This window comes from Alligator sinensis, unplaced genomic scaffold (assembly GCF_000455745.1).
Source record: "Alligator sinensis unplaced genomic scaffold, ASM45574v1 scaffold1177_1, whole genome shotgun sequence".
NCBI lineage: Eukaryota > Metazoa > Chordata > Crocodylia > Alligatoridae > Alligator > Alligator sinensis.
Genome location: NW_005842120.1, coordinates 1,595,942 through 1,610,841, shown reverse-complemented (window position 1 = coordinate 1,610,841; position 14,900 = coordinate 1,595,942). Strand labels below are relative to the sequence as shown.

General features: G+C 38.5%; 1 protein-coding gene across 6 annotated transcripts in view; it reads left to right on the top strand.

Moving 5' to 3' along the window:
* ESR1 (estrogen receptor 1) overlaps positions 1-14,900 on the top strand; it is a 301,848-nt gene that overhangs the window by 69,976 nt on the left and 216,972 nt on the right. For all 6 annotated transcript variants that reach the window (XM_014520478.2, XM_025205609.1, XM_025205612.1 and 3 more), the window contains one exon: positions 3,046-3,550. In XM_014520478.2, the coding sequence (XP_014375964.2) occupies positions 3,046-3,550 (505 nt within the window). The remainder of the gene's footprint in view (positions 1-3,045; positions 3,551-14,900) is intronic.

Here is a 14,900-nt window from a genome sequence, read left to right as displayed (position 1 = left end):
AAAACCTTTTAAACGTGTTACACCTATCTGTAAAATATGACCTACAACTTTACAAATTGCTTTGAGATTTACAGAAAAAAGTAAACGTATAAAATATTACAAGTTATTAGAAACTTTTCACCAGTCTTATGTTCTGGAGCCTATACTACCAGCTGCAAAGTAAACGACTTTTTTTCAAAAAATAATCTCCTGAAACAAACTGCAACAAAGAAAATCTGGGGGCAACTTCTTTCCAGGTTTGGCGGTGTCCTGCAACAGAAGTTGCTTAGTCCAACCCCCTAGATCCTCACTGAAGAGAGCCACTCCCACTTCTCTTACATTCAGGTGCGGTAACAAGCTCACTTCCAGAGTAGCTGTCAGGGCTTGCTAAGCCCCTTTGCAACAGAACAGGTACCTTCTAGGTAGGCTGGGTGTTGTAGGAAACACTGACAACTGGTTACAGCTTAAATTTCTTTGCAGATACTCTGCATCAGTTGCATAGCTGTTACTGGGTAAAGGTAAATTTAACTTCCATGTTTTCATCCTTCTTTTGTACCCTGCCCTGCATGCCATCATTGCAGCTCCATACACTCGCCTATACAGAGCTGATATGGAGACTTTGAACCAAGTGTAATAAAGGGGAAAAGACGGGGTTCTGTACTATTGTTTTCACTTGTTGTACCACACAAAACTTCCAATGCCATTTAGCAAATAGTTGTAAATGATGGAATTTATCTTTAGTTTTCTAACCCCCTCCCCCCCATGGCCAATTGAATGAAAATGCCATTTGTTTTTGTTTTTAAACATTCAAATTTCACAGCATTGTGTTCAAAAGTCAAGTTACTTTTGTTTTTGCAACTATAGGGCAATGTAACATTTATTATATGCTGATATCATATCTTTCAAATAAAACAATATTAAATCATACAGTGTTTTAAATCAAACCGTACATGTACAAGTGTACATATTTTAGAAATGGGTACTACCCTCCTAATAGTAAAATTAGTCATAATTCTCAAATTATGCAGTATAAGAGCAGATCATGTTAGATAATGTTGTGGTTTAAATGTATTTGATATATGCCAAATGACTTTGCATGCAGTAACTAAGCTTAAACTTGTAAACTGCCATGCATTATGGTCTGTGTAGCACAGCTACTGGCTCTTGTATTCAGGAAGCTGCTGAGAGCTATGCTTGCTTCATGAGCCCTCGCAAAAACTGACATGCACACTGCACATGCACATGCATGCACGCACACTATTTTCAGAATATTTCTTAGAAGACTTTCTGTACTGCTGGGTATGATTGTCTGATCTTTTAAAAAAAAAACTAGGTATGTGTTTAGTTCAGCCTTATTTAAACATTGTTATCTATTTGATCAAAGTCTACAGTCTGAAATTTGAGTTGGGAGTAGAAAGTGGGGGGAATCTATCAAGTACATATACATTGAAGTGTATGTTGCTGTGTGTATAGTATGTATGCAGAGTTCGAGCATGTTTCAGTGAAATCTTACAAGTACAGGTTATTTTTTTCTTGTTTAGCAAAAGCTCTGATATGTTATATTAATAGTTATTCTCTTTAGGTTAAACCATTTATAGTAAAGTTGATTTGAAACTAAATCATGTTAAAACTTGCAAAGATATTTCTATACTTCTTTAAACCCTATTTAATTTGATTAACATGATTTTCAAATGGTTGTCTGATGCATGTAGTTATTTTGGTATGATTTATATTTATATTAATACTCAAGCCATGTTAACTAGAGCCCTGTATTTGTGTGTTAGGTATTTAAACCAATCCATTGTACCAACTGAACCACAGACCATAATAGCATTGCTAGAGAACTTGCAACAATTTTCAGAGGTTTTCATTAGATTGGTGCGGGACCAACAGTTTCTGTTAAGTTAAAATACAATGAAAATAGATTGCCAGAAGACACATGCATGCCACACTTTTTCACTATAATTCTGTTTTTCTTGCTTAGTCTTAAATGTAGCTTTAAGTGGGACATTTTTATTTTATTGAAAAATTGGACCTTTTGTATTTTTTTGGATTTTCTAAACTGGTGTCTCAGTTGAAGTGTCTGAAGTGTTTATCACTAGGAAATCAGGAAGAAAATACTCCTATTCAATTTGTTAATATTCAATTCATGTTTCACATAATTAACCCTATTTTTGACCAGCTATCTGGGATTCAATATGGCAAGGTTTAATTGATGCTTTATTTCATATTTAAGCTTATGTTGCTCTGATTTTACATACTGAACAAGAAGCAGGCAGAGATGTACAGGGGAATCTTAAAGGATTTTCTTTTCTTTTTCCTCTTGCATTCAGTTGCCAGTTAAATAACAAGAATAATCATAATTGCAGAAAGTGTATTGAAGTGCCTTTTCTCCTACATAGATATAGTAGATCCATTAATTTATTTTAAATGGAGTTTTACTGACTGTGACTAGCTGCATACACACACACATGTACACACACATTGCACTCAGCCATATCTCAGTTACAGCATAGTCCTAGCCAGGGTCATTACAATGTACACATTACATATTTCTAGCAAACATGAAAATGAATCAAACGGGAGAAGAGATAAGCAGAGATAGATTGGAGCCTGGTGGGAAAATAAAAAGCAGTAATCTGACTGACCACGGGACTAGTCTTCCTAATTTGATATAAGTACTGTTTTGCCTTAAGCACTGTAGAGCATCAGGGCCCTGTGAAGTGAAAAATTAAACAACTAATAAGAGTGAAGTAAAGTGTAGTAGAACAATTATTTGGTATCACTCCAAAACTAATTGCTTCTGAAGTGATGTTTAAACCAATGTCAGCACAAGGCAAGAGTTCCTGGCCTATGGCCAGCACCTTTGTAATGCATATTAGCTCAGATGAGAAGTACTTAAAAGTTGCAGAGAAAGGAGAGAGAGGGAGAGGGAGAGAGTTTTCTCAGTGCTAACGCTGTATTTGAATGTATGCTCCTCCTTGCTGAGATTACATGAATACCTGTGCAGTGCTGCCTTAACATGATATTTGCGGAGCCTCAGACTAGGATCTGTTCTTTTTTCAGGTGGGCTACCAGCTGCTGATCTGTCTGCTGACAATAAAAACAGATATGCCACTTGCTCGCTGCCATTAACAATGACCATGACCCTTCACACCAAAACCTCTGGAGTTACTCTGCTGCACCAGATTCAAGGCACTGAACTGGAGACTTTGAGCAGACCTCAGCTGAAGATTCCCCTAGATCGATCGCTCAGTGAGATGTATGTGGAGAGCAACAAGACAGGCATTTTTAACTACCCAGAAGGCACCACTTATGATTTTGCCACTGCTGCTCCAGTGTACAGCTCTACTAGCCTCAGTTATGCCCCTACTTCTGAATCATATGGATCCAGCAGTTTGGGAGGGTTTCATTCACTGAACAATGTCCCTCCAAGCCCAGTGGTATTCTTACAAACTGCGCCCCAGCTCTCTCCGTTCATTCATCACCATAGCCAACAAGTACCGTACTACCTTGAAAATGATCAAAGCGGCTTTGGAATGAGGGAAGCTGCCCCTTCAACTTTTTACAGGTAAATCTTGCTTTGCCTTATTTTAATGTGCTACGGAGTGCAAATTAGAATTGAGACACACATATATTGAATTGGCTCTTTTTATAAAAGACTGCGTAATTTGATTAGTGGAGAGATAGGCAAATTATTAGACTATAAGCGATAGCATGATATAAAACAAAATGGCTGGTGTTTGGCAATAGCGTGATCGGTGGTGTAAATGTTAAAAACTGTATGCATGGGAAAAAAATGAACAGATGTATGCCTGGGGAAAGCAAGCCTAAACTCAGAATCTGTAAATGAACGAAAACGTAACAAACAAATCGTGAATGAAAGTAAGAATCTGAAATATACTAGAAAGGAATTTATCACTTTTGGTCAAGTTTGAATCCCATGTAAGTTTAGTTGTTTGCGTTTAGCACTGTTTGGAAAGCGAGAGCATATTTTTGCAGTTCTCTCCTCAGCGTCTTGTTTCAGTCTCCCCCCTCCCCCCCAATAGTAGAATACATTTAGAGCAATTAGGCTAAAAATATCCCATTTCAGAGCAAGGGGGAATATATCGCATTCCCATTAATATTTTTGCACTTACTAAGACATATAACTATTTTTTTGGATGAGGTGGTGGAATGTGGCTCACACTGCAGCTGCAGAGAATTCATAAATGTAATATCTCATCTAGAATGTTATTAAGAGATGCCAGGTCTCCTGTGTCCCTTTTAATGTGGAAACAACAACAAAATATCCCGTGAAACATAATGGAAATGTTTTGCCTTATTGTAAAAATTCCAGGAATGCAACTCACTTGTCTCAATTTTAATGTTTGTATGGTACTATGGGTAACATAGTTTTGTGGCAGAATATTGTGTTAGATTATGGTGAGTTGATGTTAAAAGCTGTTTTTTTCCTTTTCTGATATATGTCTGAGTCAGTTTATCTGGGAAGTGAAGGTCAGATCGCTAGCAACAGAGTGCAGACTTAAGGAAAACCGCTGCTCCAGTTTAGAAGCTCAGAGTTTACCACTGTTCATCATGTTGAATAGTACTTTATGTCAGTGGGACTGTTCATAGCTTAAAGTCATATTCAGCCCAAGTAAGGATGGCAGGATCTGGCCCCCAAACAGGCGAAAAATAGCAGTTAGTGAAAAGGATGTGTTTATCAGGTGGAACAGAAAACAGCACAAAGTTTGGCAGAATGAGAAGTACCAATAATGACAGGACAATCATACAGAGTAAGCTGGCTCACTTGATAAGCTGGATTCATTCAAATAAAATATATTTTAATATACCCAACAGCAAAGTTATATTTATAGAAGTAAGGAATGCAAGCCATACTTGCATAATGTGGGGATGTATCTTGTAAACCTGTAACTCTGGAATAGGATTGAATGGTCATTTTGGACAAGCAGTTCAACATGAGCTTGCATTATTATACTGCTGGGCCAAAAAAGGGCTAATGAGATCTGTGGGCACCTAAAGAGTAATACTGGTACTGGAATGCTGTGTCCAGTTCCAGTGTCTATAATTTGATAAGGCTTTTCGCAGTTTGGAAAGGGTGCAGAAAACAGCCACAAAACTGACTGGAGAGTTGAAGAAGATGCCACACTGTGAGAAATTGGAGCTAATTAGAGCAATTAGGTTATTGAGAAGAAGGTTGAAGAGCTATTCACAAAGAATCAGTCCCCCCAGAGGGAGAGAATATTGGGTAACAAAGGGTTCTCTAATATAGAGCAGACACGTGTGATAAGAACCTGTGGTGGAAGCAGAAACTAGATGTAAATAGGAAATAATGCACTCTTGTCATATTGAGCCTGATTAACCATTGGGTTAACCATGGACAACCACTGGATTATTCATAAACTGCCAAAGAATTGGTGAGTTTTCTGTTTCTGGATGTTTCAGAGCAGCATTGGGTGCTTTTCTGGAGGATCTGCTTTAGTCAAACACAAGTTACTGTGCTGAGTAGATTAATTAGGTGATGTTTAATCACCTGTGATATACAGGTTGTCAGACCAAATGATCTAATGGTTCTTTCCAGCCTTAAATTCTATAAACGCATCTTTTCACATGGTCAGAGCAGAGTGTAATGATGAAGTTTCTACTATAGTAAAAGTTTGATTGACTGAAGTGTGATTGTCTATACCGATGACCTTACACTGACAGCCGTCTGAATGACTTGAATTAAATTGGAAAAAGCACTGCTGTTTCTGTATCTGTAGGGTTGGTCTTAACAAGGCATAGCTCTGAAAATGTTATAGCTCTTTATATCTTCCTTGTTTTAGCATAAGTCTCAATCATAAATAGCCCATTAAACAAAATAATTGTAATAGGTATGCAATTTAAGGAGGCATATAAAGATAAAATCAGGGGTTGAAGAACTAGCACTTCCAAAAAGAAAGAAGTGGACAAATTTCACCCATTTTTGCCTTGATTTACTTATTGGACTAGCAGTCCCATTGACTTTAGTGGGAATAGTTGTGTAAAGTGAGCAACAGAACAGTATGACCTGGCATGAATAAACTTAACCTGGGAATTAGAAGAAAATGTGAAACTACCAGAGTAGTGAGGATTTACAAAAGCTTTCCAATAGGCATAGTAAAGGCAAAAAACTTAATTACTTTTAAGATGGAGATTAATCAATTAATAAAAAGTGTTATATGGTGTAGCTGCCTGTTCTAGAAAAAGACTGTACTCAACGATCCAGGAGGCCCCTTCCAGTTTGGCGTTCTTATGCAGCTGTTTTAATGTTGCACTATTTGTATAGCATGTATAGCATCATAATATTTGTATTGGAGCATCACAATAACATTTGAGATACAAACACTATGCTTTCTGATCCGAAAGAACTGGAACAATAACTAGTTATGTGCAAAAACTGAATATGTATAGTCTTTTGCACTGTCCCATTTTATTGAAAAACCTAAATTGAAAGTATGTGATATTTTGCATGTGGGTGCATGTGCACTTGTGTGTATGAAGAGACCCAAGTATGAACTCAGAAGCTCTTGAACTTGATTTTTAAATGAATTTTCATTGCAGTTTTCAGCATGTTATCATTGTAAAGTATTTCCTTCGAATCTCAGTACATGTTAATTATAAGCTTATATACATTGCAGCACAAAAGTGTGAAAAAAAGAAAAACAATTCCAAGTACAATTGGATTCCCTCTCCTTCTGGTATTCAGAAATCTGCACAAAGAATATAAGCAAATGGAAATACGGAGAGAGCCCAGCTAACCCCAAACTGTGTTTTCTTTAGCTTGACTCTATCAGTTCCTAAGTCCTCATTGCTTTGTGTGTACAATTAAAATATCTTTTCTTTATCTTACAAAGTTAGTATATTCAAATCATAGGGAAGGAGCAACACTGATATTCTTCTAATTTGCTTGGCATTTTTAGTGTGTTTTTAGTGTGTTCTGACTATTTTTCAGTGCTTTATCTCCATTGTCATTACTCAACACTTAATGAAATTATTGTAATTACATTTTGTGTAAATGGGGATTTTGCTATGAACTAAGTCAGTGACTTCACTTGATCTCAGGTATTATATTTGATTTTTCTGTTGAATTTCCCTGTACTTTTCAACAGGTTTCTCTCATTCAAGAAACACCAAAGGAGCCATCTAGTGGCTAATTTATCATGTCTAAATCTCTATAAACAACAACAGATTAACCCTTTCTGTTCTAAAGTAAAACTGAAAAGTAATTTCATATAGTTTGCACTTCTGAAGGATAAAAAGTAAAAACTTGTCTATGCTCATGTAGTCTGCATTTGAAGCTATATCCAAATTCAGTTGAAATTCACACAAAAATGTACTGGACCAAGCATCAAGCTGATAATGGAGTCTATACCACAGCACACAATCAAAATTAAATGTATAACATTATATGAAATATTATGTAATTCTTCCACTCTGTCAGTGGTGATAGTTAAATGCAAATCCTGAATGTTTCTATTGTTTCAAACATTGAGCATAGGTTAATATAAATAACGTACATTTAAAATTTTGCAGCTACTTAATAAAGTCACAGCCTATTAAAGCTGAATTATTAGAAGAATCTCTCTTAGCTGTTTCTATGATCACAGATTAATTCTTAGTGCTCTCCTAAAACAGAACTTGAAAAGAAATAACATATACTGTTGAATTTTTCTTCCTTACTTCCCCCCATTTTTGCTGAGGATAATAAAAATCTCCAGGAATAAGGAGGGAGCCCACTTAGTCCAAACTGCATTTTCTTTAGCTTGATTTCTTCAGCAGCTTATGATTGTGGCTTTTGATATATGGAGCAAACAGTTGAAAGCAAAAATTCAAGGCTGATTCTTTCCTTTTGAGATGGTGTGAAGTGTGCTGTAGAATCCAGAAACACTTTTCTGTAGAAAGCAGAAAGTACTCTTTTGTTACCAGGGTTGGATTTAGGCACTGGTGATATAGAAACCCTGGCATACATCTTTGAATACTGTATTTTTTTCTGTTCTGATCTCCCTCTCAGTTTTACAGAACTGGCTGTTTTTGTTATACAGAGTAAAATGGTCTAATACAGTGGTTCTCAACCTTGTTTGTACGAGGACCCATTTGTATATATCATTGGCTAGTCTCAACCCAGTGCTCATTCCTGACCCCTGGAGCCTCTGCCATCCTGCAAGGGAAGAGCCACAGTTTCCTATGTTTTTCTCTTTTAAAGAAGAATCCATTTTTCAAGTTTGTTCACAACCCTTTCATATATTCATGTGACCCACTTTTGGGTCGCGATCCACAGGTTGAGAAATGCTGGTCTAGTAGCTCCCTGCTTCTTTGGAGGGCTGTGAAACCAAATTCATTACAGACTATAAAGTGCTCAGATTAGTAGAAGGTGATGGGGCCTTAGAAGCATCTAATATGTACTAGGTCAAGTATATAGCAGGGTGGATCCCACTGGGGGTATGTACACACCCTTAGGGCATGGGACCAGATTCTTTTGAATAGCAATATACCATCTCCCTCACTGCAAGGCAATAGAGGGCAGAGCTGTTGTGACCCTCTCTCCCTTCCACTGTACTGCACATAGCAGCAAGCTGGAACCCAGCAAGCCTCTGACCTGATATTCTCTGTAAACTCAATTTCTAAACTCATGAAGACATTCTTCACCTCTTTTATCTTGTTATTCTTCTTGGGGGTTATTAAAAAAATCTTTATGGGATTCCTCTCTGTATGTCACCTCTCCATACAACAGGAAGATGTTCTGGAGTTCATAATGGACTTCAAACCCTTAAGGGTTTTTGTCTTACCTAACCAGTGATAGACACCTCCCCCCACCCCCATCTCAGGCTCTTTATTAGGAGGAAAGGCTACAACTCTGGTAAGTTTTTGATATGTAAAATCTTTTTAGATGAAGCACATTTGGGTAAGACTTATCTAGCTTGATTAAATGACATATATCTTCTATATCCAGAGAAAAGAGCCACCCACAAAATATCCAAACGTTCCTCAACTGTGAGTGTTTCACATGGACACCACGCTTAATCCACTGAGAGGAAGGCAGGGAAAAGAAACTCCTGTTGAAATCTGCACCAGTCTTTGATGCTGATCACTAAGGCATCAGGGCCATTGACACAGCAAACTCCAGTGACCATATTTGCCTGGCCCTGATAGATGTAGCATCAGCTTATTGCACCAGTGCCCTTTGCATCCACAACATGAACATCAGAGCTAATGCTGGCACCTTAGTAGGTATTGTCAAGGCTAAGAGGAAGGGTCTGTCAGAAATTCAACAAGTACAATGGCAAGGTGGTACACCTGGGAAATCAAAAAGAGCAAATGTACAAATACAGAATGGGGGATAATTGGCTGGGCAGTGGCACTGCCAAGAAGCAGCTGGTGGTTATAGTGGAACACACGCTCAAGCAGGAGTCAGCACTGTGATGTAATTACAGTAAAAAAGCAAATGCAATTTTGGATTGCATTATCTGTGCAGAAGTATTATATGCAAGATATGGGAGGCGATCATATCACTCTTAAATATTGTTTCACGTCTGAGCTTTGCATTTTAAGACAGAGGGAGAGAAACTGGAGAGGATTCTGAAAAGCAAGAAAGATAGTAATGAGTGGCAATAAAAGCTGTATGAGCAAAGGCTGAGAGAACTAGGTATGTTTAGTTTGGAGAAAAGCAGATGAAGGGGGACATGAGAGTGGTTTTCCAATATTTGAAAGGATGTTGTACAGAAAAGAGAACAACTGTTGTCCTTTGCCACAGGCAGCAGAACATGAGTCAATGACTTAACACTACAGCAAAGCAGATTTAGATTCTCAGGAAAAAACCCCAAATCTTCCTAACAGTTGGAACTGCAGGATATTGGAACAAGTGGCCTAGGGAAGTTATGGAATCTCTTTTGTGTTGGGTTTTCAGGAGAAGACGGGATAAATATTTGTCAGAGATGGTTCAGGAATAATGAATGTTGCATCTATGCAGAGTGCTGGACCACAGGTTTTCTTCTTGTAAAAATGCAGTTTGCAGAAAAAAGATAAGGCAATTAAGAAAGAGCTAGAAGGTGTCAACAGAGTCAGAGAGCAGCCATTTGTAAGCTATGATTGGTAGTGATTCAGCAGACAGTTTTAGTGAAACCTACTTTTTCTCTGGTTTCCCTAGGACTAATCAAGTTCTTCCTGCCTGCTCTTTGCTTCTGTGTTGCACCAGCTGTGCCTATGTTGGTTCTGAAGACACAGAACTGTTTACTACGGGAGTTATCAAAACTGATTTATCTGTACCAGCTATCACAGGATATGGAATATGATATAGGATTACAGACATCCTGTAATTGTACTGTACAAGTGTGGCAAATGACATGAGAAGGTGGTTGAGAGAGAAGACTTGGTCTCAGCATAGGAACAAGTCCCAACACATGAAAGAAGCACTGATGGGGTGGGAAACAATGGCAAAAGCAGCAGGGGTGAATGAATGCCCATGATCTCATAGTAGGGAATCTGGGAAAGAAGTAGATGACATTTTGCTCCATTAAAATTGGAATACCTGGGATCTAGAGTGCCCTCTGTTTATGTATATGGATTCAAGACTGAAAAAGTACAAGGTATACACTTTTTGAAATTTGCTGTAAACAATACTTTTAATTAGAGGAACAGCTAGCGCTAAGCTCTTCACACCTCATTAAGGCTCCTCACCTTGTTTCTCAGAATGCCTTATGTCCCTAAGAGCTGCCATGAAAGTGACATAGTTCAGGACTGCTTTAGCAGCCCTTAACTTACTAGGAGCTGTCAAATTTCACCAGTTATGTAGGTAAAAGGAATGCAGTTACATTACACAGTATAGTAGACATTTGGGGTGAAGAGTTCCTATGCATTTATGTGGTTTATGCCATTAACCAACATACAGATAACTGACATTTGTTATAAGGTAAGCTATAGATACAAAATCAGGACAGGCATTGTGTTGTGTAGTTAAGTGAAATCTGGTATGCATAAATACACTGCATTATTTGCTTTTCATCTACTACAGACTTAAAATCAAATTTCTCTGTCAAGATTCATTCTTTTATAAATCCATGCCAAGTGTTAGTGATACATTTTTTTTTGTTTTAAAGTTTTATGGAATCTTAATATTTGTAGACAGAGCTGTAGCAAAAATCTCTCTTTTAGTCCACTTCGGAAGATCAATAAATTATCTCAACTCCAATTTTCTGGGAAAAAAGGTGTAGCATTATACTTTGCCATATATACCTGATACTTACAGAGTTATTAAGGCATGCACTTTCCTTGAAAAAATGTCAGGTAGTAGCTCTGGCTGTTGTCTGGTAACTGGGGTTGTCTGGTGTCCAAAAGAAATAAATTCAAATGAGCAATCTGGACTTATGTCATTAGCTGCACTTTGATCCTAACAGTGAGATTCCAAAGGTCCAAGCTATATGCCACAATCTTTTGTACAGCAATGTTCCTGGGAATCACTGTAACAGTTGCAAAGAGTATCTGGCTGTATCTGAAGTAGGTCCAAAGTCAGGCCTCACTGGGAGAGCTAAGTTTCCTTTAGACAGTAAATAGTACTTAAGCCAAATTGATAAATATAAGCAAGGAAAAATGTGTATTCCAGCAATATATAAGTTCCTATAGCTTTATTTTCATAGTGTATAGGATTTTTACATTTCAGAATGTAGGAAGTTTCATACTAGGTCAGACTTATGGTCCATCTAGCCCTGTATCCTGTCTCCAACAGTGGCAGTAGCAGATGCTTTATTAGGAGAGCATATGAACAGAAAGTGAGATACATAGGTATACCTTTCTTTCATCATGATATGAGACATTTTATCCTAATTTTTCCTAGCTCTCTTTTGTGATTTTGAGTATATCAGTAATAGGGTTACACAGGTAAATCCCACAACTGCTAATTCAGTCAAATCTTCAGAATCTAACAGGATTCAGATTTCCTGCATTGAAAGAAGGGAGTGAGAGAAAATCTCAAATAAAAAAAAAATACAGTATAAGATGATGCAATTAAGTTCTTCATGATAGGAGTGTGAAAACCAGTTCATTTGGTTCTCAGTAATGCAAGAGCATAGATGAGGCATAGCACCTGAGGGAAAGCAAATGTTGGCAGTGCTTGGTGCCTGCTAATTAGTCAATTTTATTACTGCTGTTTCTTGCTGATCGGGATCATGCATGCAGCAAACAAAATGAAAGAAACACACCAAAGGACTCTACAGAGACATTTTTTCAAAAGTATCTTACAGGAAAATTCTGTTTTTTAAGGGACAGAGGTGGTAGAACTGTCTACATTTAAACTGCCCAGGACTTCCATTTTAAGACCCTGCTTTCATTTGCTTATTGCTTTGCCAAACTTGCTCAGACTGAAATTTTCCATGCCAGATATCTGCTTCAGGTTGACTTAAAAAAACAACAACTTTCAGAACAAAGGATTCAGGTTTTTCTTCTGACAATGAGATGAGAGAAGAATATCTAATTTAGTCCATGTCAGCTCTCTCCTCCCCTCTCCTTCTCACCTAGCCTCCCTGCAAAGAATCACCAACAAAACAAAACAACCCTTATATCTGTTTCATTGAGAAGCTCTAGCACCTCCATACTACTGAGGAAGGACTTAAAATTTAGTAGTGGTTGTATTGGTATCTTTTTTGCTATTCTCATAAAATCTGCCCAAATTTGGCCCAGTTAAAAACTTTTGAAGAATCCAAAACTGCTTATTCTCATGAGACATTTATAAGAGTTTGGCATCTAAATGATCTAAGTAGGTTGTTGCCCACAAAAAAAGCTGGTTAGTTTCTGAGGTGCCACCTTGTTTTACCTTCTGCCTTAATTTCTGTTTTTTTTTCTCAGGATATAATACCTCATTTACCTGTTAAAAATAAACACCTCATTCCCAGTGTACATCTTATTTCTTTCTTCTGACCTTCATTCTTTGTGGTAGTCATCTCAATTTCCTCCATGCTTCAGCTCAGCTTTGCATTCAAATGAGGCACTGAGTCATCAAGAGTCAGAGATGTCTGATGATAACAGTAGTAAATAAGCAAAACCAAATTGGCATTAGGGGAATCCAAACTATTTCCCTTGTATACTAAAAATAAAGCATAACACACAGAGGCAACTTCAAAATCACTGCTCTATGTGTACATGCTGCTTTTACAAAAACTTAAACTAATCTGGCTGAGACTGCCTGTTTAAAAAGAACTATAGAAACAAGCTACCTTGGCAAGCTACCTGCTGTGAACTTAGCCTTCTGTTTTAACGGCCGACGAATCATCAGCACTAGATATTAATACCTTCAGGTTGTTTTGGTGTGTGATCCTGCCAACCATTCCTTGCCACACTATATGTTTTCCTTCAGCCACTGTCTGATTCATGTTGTCAGCAAATCACTCTGGAGATGCAAAACTCCCAGAGCTACTTTGGCAAACAGATGGGGCCAGGTTATGAGCTACATCTCAGAAAGTGCTATTGCTCCAGCGGGAAAGCCAGGGACAGGAGTGAATTGAAAGTGGCTCCTGAATTTTGGACTTGGCCAAGGGCCTTATTGCCCCCTAAAATAAGTGAAAGCCACTATTGGGCTATTCTGTTTTATGGCTGCTGCCCAGAACCAAGTGTAGGATGCTCTAAAGCCCCAAACAGTGAGAATGCACCTCACTCCTAGGTGCTGCTAAGTAGGAACTGGTGGGTATAGAGCCGTTCCTGCACTGGGTATATACAAAAGATCTCCTGCACAAAGGGTGTTGCTTGTGGGCAACTGTGTCTGTCAGCTATTTGCCTCGTTTATGATGATGAAATGGCATATGGATGGCATTTTGAAAAGCGAAATCCAGGTGACACTGAGCTGTTCCATAAATCCCAGATGAAAATTCAAGGGCTTAGGTTAAGTTCTAAATGTCTGAATGTTTGGGACATTCAAGCTTCAGGTTTGTGGAGCCTGGGTTGTGGAGCCCCTACTTAAGATTAATGCTAGTACATATATTGCCTCAAATAATGTGAGATCAAGAGGGAGAAAAAAAAAGTACAAGGATGCATTGAAGAACAGGCCAACCATCCATGTACTTGAAACACTTATTAAGCATGGACCAAAAATTATTATTTAAATTACAGTACTATAGCTACCCCAGTGCATTTTAAGAATTAGAAATACTCAAGGATATTCATACAGAATACTATGAATCATGACAGGAGGATCAGTGGAAAATTGTTTATAGCAGATGTTTTTGTGACTGAGAAGCAGAGTACATGGTGTACTGTTCAGTGGCAATCCAACACTGTGGATCAAGGGTTACCTATTTGTTCATTTTTCATGCTGGGTCAGATTCACAGTAGAGACTGAGGCCATGATTAGACAATACACTTACTTAGCTTGGCAGTGATGCTTGCAAACGCACCATGTTTCTCTGTGTGGGCTGCCTTCTGAAGCAGAAGCCATGTAGTACCATTACAGGCTGGCTAACTAGCACTAATGAAAGACAGTGCTAATTAGCTTGCCTCTGGACAAATGGCCTGCCTGCTGTGCCATGCACTAATGGCTACACTGCTTCTGGTTTAGGAGGCAGCCCACATGGAGCAGCATGGCATGCCTGACAGGGCTGTCACCTTGCATGGTATGCTTGAGGTCTAAATATGGCCTAAGGCAATGGTGCCCAACCTTTTTGCCTGGGCTGGATTGTCAGTGCTTGGTCCGTTTGTGGGCTGGATCCAGCTGGTGCTTCTGATCTGGTGCCCAGGTGGGCATAATGGGCACTATCTGGCTATGCAGAGGCAGGGGAGGGAAGAAGGAGGCAGGCTGGATCCAATGTAGCCCTGTAGGGGAAAGGAGTTTGATTCAACCCCATGGAGAGGAAAGGGGTTGAGTAAAATTCCTTAGCTTGGCAGTGATGGGGTGGGAAGGGGGGTGGAAGTGTCATGGC